Raw genomic sequence first — 17727 nt, forward strand, 5'->3', positions numbered from 1 at the left:
AAAAACGAGGGCCATCAAACTTTGAAATGATCTATCTCATTGATAACCAATGTAAAAGTTTCTGGTGTGAAAAAGATCCTCTATTTTTAACAGAATTCTGATCCCTTTATTTCTGACTGTTTTATGTAGTAAGGAGGGGATACAGATCTTTTTGCTACTGAAGTAGCTGTCAGGTCACCTCTCCAAAGGTCAAGTGAAGGAAGGCAGAGGGATCGCAGAAGGAATGAAAAGAGCAAGATGAGAAGTCTATTTCTAGCTTTTCTTCAGGGCCATCTTACATGGGTAATTGATACTCCCGGGCCATTGCGTGCCCAGAAGTCATGTCTCTAAAGCAAAACCAATTATCAGAGGGTGTAGAGGGTGTCCTGCTAGTGCAGAGGAACCAGGGCACCGCTGGCAGTTACCTTTGTAAAATGGCCTCCCAGTGAGAACATCCCCTCGGTTAGCAAAGCCAGGTCCCCGAGGACATAGGGCCTCAAACTCCTTGGTGCCAGGTTTGGGACATTCTTCACACTCAGTGCCCCAGGCTGCCCCCACAGCACAGCAGCAGGCATCCATGCGGAACTTTCCAGGAACTGGGTGGATGCATTCATCTTCATCCCACTTCAAGTAGCACTGCTCCATACGGATATCTACGCAGAGAGACCAGAGCCTGAGAGTGCTGACACCTCACCAAACATTCACATACCTAGTGTCCACTCAGCACCAGGCGTGAGGATGGGCCCTGGAAATGAACTGGTGGGTGAGACATGTAGTCCTTGAGCTCCTACAAGGGACTCCATAATGGGAGTCACTTAGGAGAGCAAAAGTGAGTTCCTTTTCAGCTTTCTCACAAGAAAACTTGCAACAGAAAAGCTCTCCTAGTGACATAACTCTTTTTGTTGTCTCCTATAACCCCCTTTTGTATTGCTCACATCAGAAAGAGTAATTTTAATGCCAGATTCCTCTTGTTCACAGTGAATTGCTCAAAGTGGCTTTTGAGCAGTCTTGACTGATCCTAGTCATAAAACAGCAAATGATCAGTTGCAATCTATTTTCTAATTTCATACAACTATTAAAATTGCTGTTTAAAAGAAAAAATATAATTTACAGGGGGTTATTTTCCCCCTGCCCAATGTACTTTGTGCAGCATGGTTTTTGCCCTAGATTATGTAAATCTTCTGTATTAAGGAATCAAACAATTTGCTTAAATGTCACATTTTCCCATCAATTTCAAAACATACCAATGTTTCAGTGCTTAGTCTGTGCTAGCCAGGACGAGAGGATATCAGTAAATAGTCAACAGGATCAGTATGGTGTATTAACAGTTTACAGATAATCTGTTAGCCAACTGAATTGGTGGTAAAGCTACAACCAAACATTCAGTTGTTTAATCACAAATATGGATCAGAATGATAAGGTTATGAGTTTAGAAAAGGTCATTCTTAATTAAATAACACAATTTATTTGATAAGAGAATTTCTAAATATTAAATTGATTTTTGAACCCAAAAAAACTGTTTAGCAGAGGAAAAGAGATTCCTGATGGAAATTTGGACAAATAAATTAATGTTTGCTATTTTAGTTAATGTCAATAATTCCTTCAAGTCCTCAACCAAAGGTAACATCCACTTGAGCAACTGTCTTTAACGTAAAGTTATACACTTCTAAGTATTATAATTAAAAAGTCCTATTTTAAAGAAATTACTGTGATAAAGTTTTATTTTGATTCTGTAGACTAGACATAAGCATTCACAGCAGGTAATTCTGCCTTATATATCAACATTAAACTAATCAAGAATCTCCTTCTCTGCCAGTATAAAGAGTGACAATAATCCAGTGAGTCATATTCCCACAAGGCTCCGGGTCTCAGTTACAGCTAGCTCCATTCAACACTGTCACTCGGGAAGTCAGGCTCTTCACAAGATGGGAAAGTTTCATATAAGTACCGGTATCCTGAGAATTGCAGCCTGAGATTTACTGTTTTTAAGGTCATTAAAGTGATTTTTCTCAAGAAGCCATTCTGGGATTAAATTGGGGAGAGATAGATATTTGAATTTAAGTATGAAAAAAGTCATGAGATCCTGGAAGAGCAATCCTAGGTCTTTACTACAAAGATTCATATTGATATTTACATCAGGAATCAGAATAGCCAGAAGATGGGCCTCATAAGCTCTGGCTTTCACAGAAATTAAAACATCAGCTTAGAAATCTTCGGATGGTATGTGTGCCACCATCTGCTTCAGTCTCCACTGCTCTTTTAAATTAGCACTTCAGTCATTTATGTTACCTGCCTGGCTTCACCAGGCATTTGGGATCACTGATTTAAAAGATGCTCAGTCAGAGTAATTTACCACTACTTTTATTCTTAAATATATGACATTTCCATATGCCAATATCTTGAAACTTCCTCACATCCACAGACAGAATAGTAAATGTAGCTTAATCCCAGTAGTGACAAAAACAAGCATAAGGATAAAGAAATCGTATATATTGATTTAAAATATTATAAAGGCTCTGGTTTTGAGTGATGTCACTGGAAACTGATTTTGCTGAGTGATAGTTTACAATCAACATATCTTCATATACTCTAATCCTGAGTTTCTAAAGGCAACATGATTTCATTTGAACATGCAAATACAATTATTTTGTCATCTTCAAAAGATGCCTTTTTTTCTAAACATGGTACCTAATTTAAAATATTTAAAAATTGGAAAAGTATATTTTATTCTTCTACTTTGCAATCTATGCTTTCTAAATAATTTCACATTAATGTATACCATGTTTTCTACCCAAATTTAAATATGCTATCAAAAATTAAAGTGAAATGTGTGTTAACTACAGTAACCAGATAGTATGGTACTACAAACTTTCTTTTCTTACTACTGATTTAAAAAATCACTGATATGAAACTGTTAAATGTTAATATTACCATTGCTAATACTCTGCCTACACTCTTAAATGTCAAAAATGAACCTACATAAAGATGTTTTGAAATGAAAAATTTATTGTTTCATAGCTCATGGGAAAAAATCCCTTCAAATGAAAACTGTTGTTTACAAACAATATGAAATTAATAGGTTTCTTTTTCCACCATTAAATTCAAGTTTAGTAATGACACTGATAAAGAATAAGGTCAAATTGCCATACATACAATATAGCGTTGAAAAAAGATCCCTCAGTTTAGATCTTTATAATATAAAGCATTAAGAAAATTTAAACTCTGAAGTGGGGAAAGGAAGGACCAGGACCTGTCATTGTTTTCAAACAGAAACAAATAACAAATTTCCCCATTGTCCAAAGGGTACAGCTGCAGTTAGCTGGTAACTGCTGACTTTTTAAAGTGCTGGTCTACATTTATTCTTCTGTGTTACAAACAATACATAGTTTTCTATTAACTCAGTATGAAAGACTGAACTTGCCTGAAGTATCTGATTAAAGAAACAATTTTAAAAGATAGTTTTTTTTTGTTTTTTGGTGCTGAGGATTGAACCCAGGGCTTTGTGCATGCAAGGCAAGCATGCAAGGCAAGCACTCTATCAACTGAGCTATATCCCCAGCACCAAGATAGATTTTTGAGTAGTACCAACTTTAGGTATTAAGCAGAAAATATTTTACTTAAATACATTCATTTAAAAAATATCCTGAAGTGATTTTTCTCCCAAATATCTTATTTGAAGCAACTTTCACCAGACTCAGTGGTTTTGGATGGGCCACTAACCAAAGGACAAGAAAATTCATGGCTAGTTTCATGCATAAAATCCATGAGGGCATGAGTCTTACCCAAACACACACGTCCAGTTCCATCCAATGTAAGGCCTTCTGGGCACTCACAATGAAAAGACCCTTTGCTATTGACGCAGCGTCCATTTGGACAAACACCAGGAAACACCTCACATTCATTAACGTCTGCAGGGAAATGGAGTGAGCAGAGGGGTAAAGAAGTCACAAATAGGAAAAACAGGTGCAGTTGCACTTCCTGTATAACATATTCAATCTGCAATACAATGTGGATTATTACTTGAGTTAAGCAGAAATATTCCACAACCCAGCCACCAGCTCTCCTAGGCACCAGCTGTGAAAATGACCACAGCCTTGTCTATCCATAAACCAGCCCAGACATGCTCCTCTGCCAGCTGTTCTGTGCCTTGGAGGCTGTCGATGTCCTCAGGAAACTTACCAACTGCATAAAGAGGAGAAATGGGAAACCCCAAGCTGCTTCCCCCAAGTACTGTGCTAAAGTGTTTGTTGATTACACTGACTATTTTCATTGAAATTTCAAGATGTCTGAAGGTAAAAAATATTTCCAAAGCATGAGAGTGAATATCAATTTTATGATACTGCTCTGAAGATTTACACCATCTAAGAATTCACTCACCTTCACAAGTGACACCTTTAATCCTAGCAAATCCTCTTGCACAAGCTGTATCTGTAAGAACAACAGGACAGACTTTTACTTCATTATAAAAGAAAATACAACTGTTTTAAGCTCAAGAAACAATATGACAGAATTTTAAATTGAAGGTGGAGCTTTAAAGGCTGAAGACTCCAGTTCTCTCTTTCTTCAATTCAGTGGAACAGGACTTGAGTGGTAACTATACTGGCAGCGACTTGTATCAAGATGTTTCCTACAAGACTTGTATCAAGATGTTTCCTACAAGACTTGTATCAAGATGTTCCCTACAATTCCTCTTTCCTTGTATTGACAACTGAATGACAAGTAAGTAAAGGACTCAGGAGAGCCAGAGTCATCATATTCTACTGGGATACATGCCAAGAAAGGATAGTGAAGGATACAAGTAGCTACTTAGCACCTAGATTCAAACCAATTCCTTTCCTTGTCTAAAACAACTGAAAGATCTGCTTCTACTATGAGGAAAAACCAAATGCATGTTTTAGGAGGTGAATATTTTTAGCTAGGAAAGACAACAATTTAGATAGGTAGATGAGCTCTTGGTCTGCCCCAGTAAGAAGCACACAGTGACAAATTTAGAAGCCCAGAAGCCCCTGGACGGCCACCTACCTAGTTCACAGCGCTCACAGGGGCTCCCCCAGGCAGCTCCCAGGGTAGCACAGCATTCGGATTTCAGAGTGGCTCCGTTAATGTTCACTTCACAGCGGTTGTCCTGGATGTTGAGCCAACAGGTCCCTTTCAGGCTGTCTGAAAAGGAGTAGGAAAGGTTGGAGAACTTGTACCTCCAAAGCAAATGGAATTCCACCGTGTACACCAAAGGCGTATGTTACAGTGTTAAAAAAAAACATAAGAAAATCAATTTTTAAGGCTTTACTAACATGTCCCTTGAACACACATGAACAAATATTAAAATATGGCATTTTACATATATGTAAATGACTGTACTCCACACATCTCATGATATGGCAATAATACAATCATGTTTCTGACAGCCTATCGAGGAGTCATTGTCACCCAAGAAACACAGTGCACTGCCATGAAGACACCATCACTTGAGTGAAAAATATGTGTAAGATTTATCCTTTGTGATAAATGCTTTGATATTTAAGATTTTATTAAATAAAATTCCTCAAATAATCTCCTCTCCTAATTTCCCACCAAATTAACTACATACAATTTGTGTTCTGTAATAGAGAAACCAATATTTCTTGAAACTGAAAAACTTGAAAGAAAAAAACCCTAAGAAATAAAGAAGGAAATAAATAAACATCACCTATAAATCTACCACTGAGTCATCCTCAGGGCTAATACCTGATGTATTTTCTTTTAGGCATTTTCCTATGCATGTGTATATAACCTTTAGTTCAAAAAGTAATATATGTTCATGGTAAATCTTCTGAGGAAAGAGAGAAGTATAAAGAAGATCAAGAATTACCTGGCATCCAACCATTTTAGATATAACCACCCTAACTTAAGGGTGTCTCCGTATCAAATGTAAGTTCCTGCTTTTGAATGTAGAGTTATCTAGTAAAATACTACCTTACTTTGAAATTTTATTCCATGTGCATTACGAGCAGTTGGAATACCTGCAGATGTCATAACAGTATTTCAAACAAATATTAAAATACTGTTAAGTAACTGATTTTGAAGCAGTGATAAGTAACCCAATCAAAGTTGACATGACAAAACACCAACTGGATACACAAACATGAAGCTTTCTTTATAGAACTGTGGTTCTCCATTAAGTGTGCAAGGCTCTTGTTAAAATGCAGATCCATGTCTCCAGATATGCATCCCAGACACCTGCATTTTGACAAGCTCCTCAGGTGATCCTGATGCAGGTCATGCAGAAAACACAATTTCAGGTTTTGGTTTTAAGAGTGTACTGTGGTACACAGATGAGGAAAATAACAAGGTGTATTTCTATATCATTTACTCTAAAACTCAAAAAATTTAATAATAGGTGCAGATAAAGTTTTACTTCCACATTCAATAATAAAAACAAATAATAACTCTCACAAACTCAGAAAGGGAGTTGTGATGAAAGTGGCGGGTCTTGATGAGACTGGTACTGCAGCCAGGAGGAGGCTGCCACAGCCCAAACCCTCGGGAGCAGAGGTTGAAATAAACAACTCTCATCTTGACTGGATATGAGAAGTTATGAGGCAAAGGTGTGCAAAGAATTGGATGATCACTTTGCCTTCTTTCTCTCTGGCTGGAACATTCACTTTGGTGTACAACTGTACACAAGTGAAAAAGGTTTGCTTGATAATGCTTGTGTCAAGTCCCAGCTACAGGCTCTTTACCACCTCACACCTGTGTATTCTGTAGCACAGAGGAGGCAGGTGCTTGTGGAAGACCACTGCAAATTTAAGAGGTCTTCACTGATCCAAATTAGTTACTGAATTCTCCAAACTAGTTAGTGACCTTGGGTGTGATCATTTTAAGTAAGATACAATAATAGGAACTGAAAATATTGACAAAGGCACTATTCTAAAGGCTTTCCATCTATTTGTTTACTAATTAAAACAGCCATATGAGGTATGTGCAATTTGCAGATGAGGAAACAGAGGCACAGAGAAGTCAACTCATTTATTCAAGGTCACTCAGCTAGTACAGGATCAGAATCAAGATTTGAATTTGCAAGCTCTATTCTAGCCCTTCATTCTGTAGCACCACACCTGTTGGTACTGAATCAATGCTTGAAAGTTATAAGTCATCGGAAGCCCCCCTCTCATTTCTCTTTCTCCTTCTTTCCCTGTCTCTATCTGCCTCTCTTTCTTTTTCACACTTACACAGGATAGATACACATGCATGGTCAGGGTTTGGTTAAGAACTCTGAAAAAAGAGCTGGGCACGTTGGTGCATGCCTGTAATCCCAGGGGCTCGGGAGGCTTGTGAGTTCAAAGCCAGCCTCAGGAAAAGCCAGGTGCTAAGCAATTCAGTGAGACCCTGTCTCTAAATAAAATACAAAATAGTGCTGGGGATGTGGCTCAGGGGTCGAGTGCCCCTCAGTTCAATCCCCTGTACAAAAACAAACAAACAAACAAACAAAAACTCTGAAAAACAAATAAACCAGTAGTAGTTGGAGAGACACTGTTACTTTAACTGAGATGGTCAGAGAAGTCCTGACTTACTATGTAACATATAAATAGAGAATAAAAAGAATAAAAATTTGTGGCAACCAGCCACAGAGATCAAATACAGCAAGTTTCACATGGGATCACACTGGACGGGTATGGGCAAGAAGTAGGCTGGGGTGGCTCAGGTGGAGGGGTGGAAGGCAGAGCAATGGGAGACAGAGACAGCGTGAGATCATGAGGGTAACACAGACTTTGGCAAAGCTCTGAGCTTTTGCTCTGAGTGAGTGGAGAAGCCAAGGTTTTTATAGTCAGGGTTTCCAGACAAAGAATGACATGTGCTGACTTATGATTTAAAAGCATTACCCAGTGGCTATGTGGAAAATAGACTCCAGGGTAGCAAGCATGGGTGAGGGAGGAGGGGCGTTCGAGATAGAGGTTACAGTAATAATCAGGGTTGTTGGTAGCAAGTGGTTGGAATAGCCATCGACTTCAAGTATAATCAATAGGTTTTGCTGATGGATTTGATGGACAGTTTGAGAAGAAGGAATTGAGGATGATGCCAAGGATTTGGGGTGTGGAAGTTGGAAGAATGGAGTTGCCATTTGCCAAGACAGAACTGTTTCTAGGAAACACAGGTTCAAGCCAAAAGATAGGAATTTGGGTTTGGACGTGTTATGTTTGAGATGTCTAAGCAGTCGTCTGCACTTGGATGTCTCAAACAGCTGGAATTAGTGGAGAGGTTGAATATGGGGTGATCAATTTGAGAATCAAGGTAGAGGCCATCTAAGGATGAGCGCCCGCCGAGAAGCAAAAAGGTCCATGGGGAGGCTCACCAAAGGAAATGGAAAAAAATGAGCCAGAAAAGTGAAAGGATAAGAAGAAAGCTGTGCTTCGGAGGCCAAAAATGAAGCACTTCCTAAGAAAGAGCAAATGCTGGATGGCCAAACTCAGCTAATAGTTTAACGTGGAGAATGAAAATAAGCTGTTGGATTTGATCACAGGGTGGTTATTCCATACAAGGGGAGGACAGAGTGCAGACCCCAAAGATGAGGGAGTGTGGGTTATACAGAGCCATCAAACCAAAGTAGTGTAATGCACAAAGGTAGTATCAGTCACGGTTATTGTTCTATATTTAATGATATCAATTGTAATACAAAATAGTCTTTGAAGTATTTCAGAATAATTTAAAATGAATTTTTAATTTGGAAGTTTGAAGAATAGATTCTAAATCCTTACATATTTCTAGTATTCAAATACCTCATATATGATCTAATTTAACTTTAGTGACCATATCATTAAGTTTTTGTTCCTTTCGAAATGTAGAGACCTGAACCCTGTGAAAGAAAGCTCTAGGCTAATCATCAACACAAGTCACTGATGGTCCTCTAAAAACACATACATAACTTTCCTCTGTATATTTTACTATTTTCCATTCCATTTTTTTCCTTGGATGTGCTTTTTTAAAGGAAAGTTGATAAGATCATGTCTAAAATTTTAATATAGTAAGTAGATTTCTCTCTGAGTAGTTTTAGGCTGGGATATTCAAATTCCATCATAATGAATGAAAGAATGGCACTGGCTGGGAAGAAAATATGGTGGTGCTTAGTTGTTGGCAAGGGGAAGAATGACATAATGACTTGGGAATTAAAAGTCTCTGTTTCATTAACAACTCTAAGGCCAAAAGGCCAAAATAATAGAAGTCTATACAGTGAAGCAAAAACCAAGATAGCTTTGATGCTCAAGTGGCTTACAGACTTAAGATTTCTGACACACTAATCTACTAATGCTGAAATTATTTCCTTGGCATAATATAATGACTCCACTCAGTTGGAAATTGTTCCTTAGCAAAAATATTTCTGCCTTACCCATCCAATCTGTGCCCTAACTTCCACCAGGAATTCTATAAAGAAAGTAGTGCCTCAGGCACTAATATAGAGACCTGAGGAAGGCTCAGATTTCAGCAGCTGTACGCCACTGGGAGATGGAGAAATCCATACTTCCAAAGAGAAGGTTTCACTGATAATTTTGAACTTGGGTCATTTCTAGTCATTTCACAAACAGGTATCCTGCCATCCAATGATTAACATCAGACATAATACTAAAATGCCATTATCTTTAGCAAGTACTAAATTGAAAATTCATTTTGGCTAAGTAACAAACAAAATATTTCCAAATCATTGGGCACTATGTAAAACTAAAATAGCTTCCTATTTGGAATATATATTTACTTCACTTTAAAGGTAGATGCTAGCCAATAATATGAATTGTGGCATGATTAGAGAATGGAGGCATTGCCCCTAGTAGCAGGGAAAAATCACCAATAGTCGTTTCCTTTAAACATGCTGTATTTTTTCAAATAGTAATATGTCAGACAACCTTGTTCTACAAATATCTTATGTCCTTATCCAGAAACAACCTTATGCTTTGAGATGTATTAAAAGATGCTAGTTTAGGAGTTTTGGAATCTTTCTCCTTAAAGATTTCCAAAAGTAAGAAAACACTTATCTTCCCTCATTGGAATTCATAGATTTATGATTGATGAAAAAAAGGAAAACATAATAAATTCCCTATATATGTTTCAAGTTTAAAATCTTCAAATTCTTGTCCTGTTAACTAAATCCAAATTCCATAACATTTTTGTTCATGATAGAAGGTTGTTTACAGAAAGTATGCAGTAGGGATTTGACTGTACTGTTGCCTAAGGCGTTTTTAGGGTAATGTGTATACATATGTCTGAGGTATGGAAATGCTTATAACTTATAGCATATCTACTTATATGAAAGGAATACTTTGTAGAATCTAACGAAATTTAAAAGGATGCCTAGTTTATACAAACATGCTTTTCTCGCATCACGTTATGTTCTTGCTAAGAGGTATGTGCTTATCTTTGCAGTGAAACCGAAACATCAATACCATGTATGAATCTTACCGATACAGATCAATCCAGTAGAGCTGAGTTTGCTGCCAGGCGAACATTCACAATTGAAAGATCCAAGGTTGTTCCTGCAGGCTCCATTGACACATGGGTTGCTTTCACATTCATTTATATCTGCAATCCAGAAGGAAAAGATTCTGTTAGAACTGCCATGTGTTTCTGGAAAATATTATTCCAACAAGTCATGTTATGCCAGAATGTCTGGTAAACTTGGCTCTTGTAATTTTAATATGGATCTACAAGGCATAAAGTGAATGGGGAATGGAGACATGCATTTTACAGTGTAAATACACATCTACATGACTGGGGACTCAGTAGGACTACAGGGAACAGCCTATTTGGAAAGGGTTCAGTATGTGCTCTTTCAATACATTACTCCAACTATATAAATTGGATTAGTTTTCCCTGTAAGAGAATGTAATTCCAGGTGCAACATGCTGTGCACAAACAAATGTCGATCATTTCTGTCATTTATGGTTCTGTGAGGCTTTGAAGACAAAATGTAACAATAGTGGCTTTGATTTCAAATCCCTGGGTATGAATCAGGAAATAAGGGCTGAAACTTTCATATTGGATTCAGAATTCTCCTCTAGTTGTTATCCACCTTTCTCTTTTTTTGGTTCTTTCACATTTATAAGTTTAATCTAGTGAGTTTTTTCAAACAACTAATTTTGGCCAAATAAAAATCAGAAAAAACTATAGTTGCAGCTGGGTGCTTTGTTGCATGCCTATAATCTAAGCAACTTGGGAGGCTGAGGCAGGAGGATTGTAGGTTCAAAGCCAGCTTCAGCAACTTAGGCCCTCAGCAACTTAGTAAGAACTTGTCTCACAATAAAAAATAAAAAGGGCTGGGGTATGGCTGAGTGGTTAAATGCTCTTGGATTCAAACCTGGGTACCCACTGCCCGCACCCTACGACCCCCCACTAAAAAAAAGGGAAAAAAGGAAAAAAAGAAAAACTATGGTTGGGAGTATAGCTCAGTGCTTGGCAAGTACTTAGCATGTGCAAGGCCATGAGTTCAATCCCCAGGGACAAAAATATACAAAATAGAAAATTAGAAAAAATTGATAAAGTGTAAGTAATTGCATTCAATATGACTCTATAATCATTAATCTGATTTAAGCAAATCATATATCCACAAGCTAATTCTTGCTGATGATTCAAAGCAATGACAGTATGCCTATGTTCTCAAGATCAAAGACACTTCCAGCATAAATTCAACCATTTGAATTTGAAGAAGTGGCTCAGACATTTCTTTCTCTACTTGGTGAATTATCTGAAACAGGTTGAAATACTTCAAGCCTTTTTATGATGAATAGAAGGGTTTTTGAGTTCACCAGAACACTTTTTCCCCCAAAAGATTACTTTGAATTTAATACAAAGCACTTTCCTATACTGAAGAAAATATAAACAAATAACTGGAAGATGCAAATGCTTATTATTCTTGAATGTCTGGAGTCAAATATAAACTAACAGGGCAGGGCTCACAGTTGATTTTTAAGTCAGTGAGCTTGAAATGCAAATTTAAAAAACTGATGTAGAAAACAAGTAGTGTTACTTCAAAATTACGAAAGAAGTACCCAGATACAAATTTAATTATTAAAATACAAATTGATGAAATATGAATGCATTTTGCTTTCAGATTGTTTGTTGTCTTAATGCAAAATATAAGAGCAGGTTATATTATTATAGCACAGATTTAAAATAAAAAACATATTCCAGAGTATTGAAATTCTTTCATACAAATACAACTTAAAAAATGGAAGCAGATAACTAATATAAGGATATATCATACATAAATCTCCTATTAATTTCACTTGTGAGAAGTCCCCCCCAAAAGAAAAAGGTAAATGTCACAAATTTTTAAAATCTCTATTTTAAATTAAGCAATGACAAACTCAAAAACTGCAAACATATGCAATGACAACTACAAATATCAACTATTTAGTTTTACTTTAAATACAATGTTTTTATGTTATAAATGTCATGGAACCAGGAATTGAAACAGTTCACTGTACATTCCTGGAAATAAACTTCAAAGCACATCTGGTTTACATTTAACTAGTTATGTCACTGGAAACACAATCTAAACCACAGTACTTGCTGTAAAAATTTTAACTTTCACAGACCCTCAAAGCTCAAACAAAAAAAGTAAAATAAAGATTTTGTAACTTCAGTCTGAAATATAGAGCACCTTTCCTCTCTATTATTACTCCAATTTATTATATATTTAAAATAGCTTGTTGAAAACATGAATGAAAAAGTTCATGAAGAAGGCAAATATATACAGAGAAAGCTAGAATCTTCAAGGAATCTGCTAATAATAATAATTCCCTGTTTAGTCCTTGGAAATTAGTTAAGGGGGAATAGAATGAAGAGAACTGCTTCAGGCAGAGAATTCACTGTTTGCATGCAATAGTGGAAATCAGGAGACCCAAAGGAAAAAGAGATTAGAGGCCTGTGGGTCTATTTTTTTTTTCTGCAAATCACTTAATAAAATGAAAATGCAAATAACTTAGTGGGTAAAAAGTGTAGAAATAAGTTATTTGGATAGGTTTCCCATGATAAATCATTTTTATTTCTGTTAATGTCAGAAGGCTACAGCAAATAATTTCTCTGTCATTTCTTCTGTATTTATGTAACATGAACATCTTTTCTATGAATAACAGATAAAATTTGTTTTTATATTAAAGAAAAGGCTCAGAGTATCAAGAGCAAGCATGCTTTGAACAGAATAAGCACATACCCTCTTTCTAACCCTCCCTGCTGCCTGGTTTGCTCCTTAAGTGTCAACATTAATATAAATGCCCACGATTACACTATTAAACACCATTGGCTCCTACTCTTCTTACTTGTTCATGTAAGCAGACGAGTGTCTGACTTTTACTTCCTTGGTATTCAGCTCTCATCTTACTTGTTACAGTGGAAAGAATATATTATTCATAATCCTTGACAGTTCGGTGTGAGTACAACTCAGAATCAGACACCAACCATTTAATCCCACACTATGTCTCTCTCACAAGCTCATCAGAGGGTATTGTCACTATGGATGGGAGATCTAGTTGTAATAATCAACAGCTTAAGATGATATCCTAAGGTGCTCTTGCTCTCAAAATTTCCCAAGATTTAACAGCTTACCCTTGAGTAGACAATGGATAAAACAAATTAAGGGCAGTGGGCAGGAAGGGTAAAAGTCAGGAAAAACTTTTAGAAGTCCCTTCTCCCACACCTCCCTAAAAATGTGTAGAGGAGATATGTCTTCACAAAGTCCTTTTTTCCTAGCAATTCTGAAGGGTAAAAGGTATCAGAAGAGGAAGAGACCCTGTAGTTAAGTATATTCAAGAAGTCCAAGCTGGTTTAAAAAGAGACCCTAATAACCTTCAGATACTCCCAACTCTTAAGGGGCCTCCTGCTCAGCAGACCAGAGAACTTCAAATCCTTCCACTAGGAATGGATGACTGATCCGCTCTGAGCAGTTTTCACGAAGCTGTCGAAAAGTGGGGAAATAGTTATCACCACTAAATTTAGAGAAAAAGAAGACTTCATGCTGAGATTTTCTTTTTCTTCTCTGTTTTTTCCTTTCTTCCGGCTAATTACTGTTTTTCAGTGGCCCTTCCAATTCAATCCAAACTTAGAATTGCACTATGTAATTGCATTTTGTTGACTTGAGCCGAGTCATTTGGTTTTGGCATCTCACTCTATAGTCCTAACCTGCTTCTGTTCACAAGAATGCTTTGAAGTTAAACAGGAAGAAGAAGAGAGAATGCTAACATCTTTTTCACATAATATTGCTATTGCAGTTTTCTTGGCTATGGAACCACTAAGAAACAAATACTTTAACAGATAAGGAAAGGGCTATTCCATAATAATTAAAGATGAAATCTGTTAAAACAAGTGTCTGTTCTGAAGCAGTAATTATATATGAGAAGGTTCTGGAAGCATTATGTAGGCTCATACATCAAGAATTAAACAAGGACAATGACTAGTAGTCATGCCACAGAGGATTCTGAAATATAACTTTGATGGGGACACAAAAATATAATTGAATGTACTTTCACTTGGCCAGTGTTTCAATGAAACAAGGACTTCCCTAAGTGTCCAACTCATTCACATAAATTCCAGTACAGAAAAATGTGGTTCAAAGAAAGGGTTTTTTAAACATTGGTTTATGAACTGTAAGTTCAAATAATATCTATTTAATTATTAATTGGAAATGACAATTTTCTTAGACTATAAATTTCATTAAAGTGATGATTTTTACTTAGGCCTCAAATGTTCTCTGGGCCAATCTCTTGGGTAAATCATCTATTTCACAAATAAAATGTGCAAGAGCTGACTTGTCCATTGCAATTCAAGTTCCTAGGTTAACATGTCACAGTGGTTTTAAAAAGGGAAAACAAAGTAATCACACAAAAATCTGCCATTTTATTTCAGCAAGTGAAACAATATGGTTCCTTCCACTCTTTTTTTTCCCCCCACTTCAAAATGTTTGTTTCAAGTGTTGTTGATATTCTATCTGAATGAAATAAAACTGTCAGTGTTTATACACTGGGTTAGATGCATGCTATTTCTGAAACTACTGGATTAGCTGAAAGAGATCATTTTCTAAAAAATTCACACAAGCCTTTTTTGAGTATACTGTTTCATCACTGTCAGTGTGATTGACAGATGTCCATCTCTAGGTACTTTCTTGTCACAGCTAAGGTAAGGAAACAACTCCTACCTTCACATGTCTCCGTCTCTGTCCGGAACACATAGCCAGGGGGGCACGTGCAGCTGTAACTTCCTGGCGTATTTCGGCACAGTCCATTATCACAAAGCAGTCTGTTCACCAAGCACTCATCGATGTCTGAAAGCAATCATTGGAAGACAGGAGATATACGTATTAAAATGTGTATCACAGTGATCAATAATATTTTATTTTTGTTTTTTCTCTATTCCTCCTTTGACTTAGTCTCCCTGTACCACAGCACATACTTTAATCTTAAGCAAAATATATTCAGTTTTATTCAAGTGGGACGTTCTGATGCTAGAGGATACTTCTAAGATCTTTTGGAGGCCTTGAAAAATATGTGCGGTTGCAAAGGCTTCATCACTATTACTTTGTTCTCCATTTGCTTTTTGTTCCACAATAGGACTATAATAGGTTTATTTATTTCATTTATTATTATTATTAAATTTACAGTTCTGGGGATGGAATCCAGTGGTACTTTACCACTGAACTATATCCCTAACCCATTTTTACTTTTTATTTTATTTTTTATTTATTTTTTTAAATATTTATTCTTAAGTTTTAGGTGGACACAATATCTTTATTTATTTTTATGTGGTCCTGAGGATTGAACCCAGTGCCTCATGCATGCTAGGCGAGCACTCTACCACTGAGCCACAACTCCAGCCCCTATTTTTTATTTTGAGACAGGGTCTCACTAAGTTCCCCAGGGTTGGCTTCAAACTTGTGATCCTCCTGCCCCAGCCTTCTGGGTAGCTAGGGTTACAAGGTGTGTGCTACTATACTGGGCTTCATTAAATATTTTTAAAAATATTTTTTTAAATTGTAGATGGACACACTACTTTTATTTTATTTATTTTTATGTGGTGCTGAGAATCATACCCAGCACCTCACACATGCCAGAAAAGTGCTCTACCGCTGAGCTACAACCCCAGCCCTTCATTTAATATTTTAAAGCACTAATGAAATATACAAAAAAATACAAAAATATACATATAGGCTAACTCATTTGCCTATATGCTTATCAATATATAATTAAAATGACAGATGGCATTTTTTCTAATTAAAATTTGAAAAGAATGCTTTTAACAACAGTTTTTGAAAGGTTTTCCTTAATTTCCCGCTATGCTTTCTTTTTTTTTTTAAGGTTGAGAGAGAGAGGGAGAATTTTTTAGTATTTATTTTTTAGTTTTCGGTGGACACATCTTTGTATGTGGTGCTGAGGACCAAACCCGGGCCGCACGCATGCCAGGCAAGCGCGCTACTGCTTGAGCCACATCCCCAGCCCTCCCGCTATGCTTTTTTACCTCAGAAACAAATGGTTACTACTGAAACACTAGTGATGAACTTTATGGTTTCCTACAGTATTCTAGAACAGCCTGGCAAAGACTGTCCAAATCTTGAATTTAAGAAACTCATATTCACCTTTATCTTCATAACCTCATTCTCATTTTTACAAGTGCAGTTAATGATAGAAACAAAAACTGTGTTTGGGGTAAAGACTTCCTTTTACTTAAAATTATATGTTTCGTCTTGCAAATAACAATTGTCTCCTTACAGACAGTATGCTGACACTATGAAGACATGGAAAACAGATCAGAAAAAACCCCCATCTCCTATAATCTCATCACCATGGTAAAATCAGTTTTTATGTTTGATCTGATCTTTTTGCTTTTGGACACTATGTTTTTACTTCACTTCTGAATCTTGATGTGAACTTCAAAAAATAACATTTTATTTTAAGGATTTGTATAAGTTTTCCCATTACTATGTGATGTTTTATCAAGTAATGGTTTTTTACTCATTTCTCCATACTCATGGACTGAACTGAGTCCCTCATAGAGCGATGTTGAACTCCTAACCCCCAACATCTCAGACTGTGAACTGATTTGGAATTAGAACTTTTATAGATATAATAAAGTTAAAACAAATTGGCATAGGTTGCAAATCATCGTGACTGGTGTCCTTATAAGAAAGGGGAAGTGTGGATGGAGAGAGCGACACAGAGGGAAGATGAGGGAAGAACACAGGGAGAGGACCACCATGGCTGGTGTGAGGCATCTACAAGCCAAGGAACTCCAAGGATTGCTGGCAAAGAGCAGAAGCTAGAGGAGGGAAGGAAGGATCCTTCCTACAGCCGTCAGAGAGCATGTCTCTGCTGACACCTTCATTTCACTTTGGGCTTCTAGCCTCTTAAACCATGAGAAAATAAATTTAAAAAGCAACCTAGTTTGGGGTAGTTTGGTACTGCAACCCCAGCAAACTGAAACACTATTACTAGATTTGGGCTTTATTTTATTTTCAAATTCTAGTTTTAATTTTTCCAAAATTATGTATATACCTACTTTAAAGAGTTCAGTAGTTGTAAAACCTCTTTAGTATGTGAATCTCTCTGAACTTCCTATATTTAGTAGTGTACCCATGTTCTCAACTGCACTTGGAAGCTGACCAGGAAGTGACTGCTTCTGGTTTATAAAAGCTAACTTGGGTTGCACACTTTTAGAAAAGTTCGATAATTTTTGGCTGGTATTCTTCCCTGTAGGTATCAAGTATAGTTTTATAAATCTATAAATCTATCTGTATGC

General features: G+C 36.7%; 1 protein-coding gene across 1 annotated transcript in view; it reads right to left on the minus strand.

The window, feature by feature from the left end:
- The window catches only part of Fbn2 (fibrillin 2), a 231897-nt gene that overhangs the window by 63931 nt on the left and 150239 nt on the right, over positions 1–17727 (minus strand). Inside the window, exons 19-24 of the mRNA XM_027949328.2 lie at positions 15134–15259; positions 10405–10524; positions 5002–5139; positions 4357–4407; positions 3762–3887; positions 405–632 (exon numbers count right to left, since the gene is read on the minus strand). Of these exons, the coding sequence (XP_027805129.2) occupies positions 405–632; positions 3762–3887; positions 4357–4407; positions 5002–5139; positions 10405–10524; positions 15134–15259 (789 nt within the window). The remainder of the gene's footprint in view (positions 1–404; positions 633–3761; positions 3888–4356; positions 4408–5001; positions 5140–10404; positions 10525–15133; positions 15260–17727) is intronic.

This window comes from Marmota flaviventris, chromosome 5 (genome assembly GCF_047511675.1).
Source record: "Marmota flaviventris isolate mMarFla1 chromosome 5, mMarFla1.hap1, whole genome shotgun sequence".
NCBI lineage: Eukaryota > Metazoa > Chordata > Mammalia > Rodentia > Sciuridae > Marmota > Marmota flaviventris.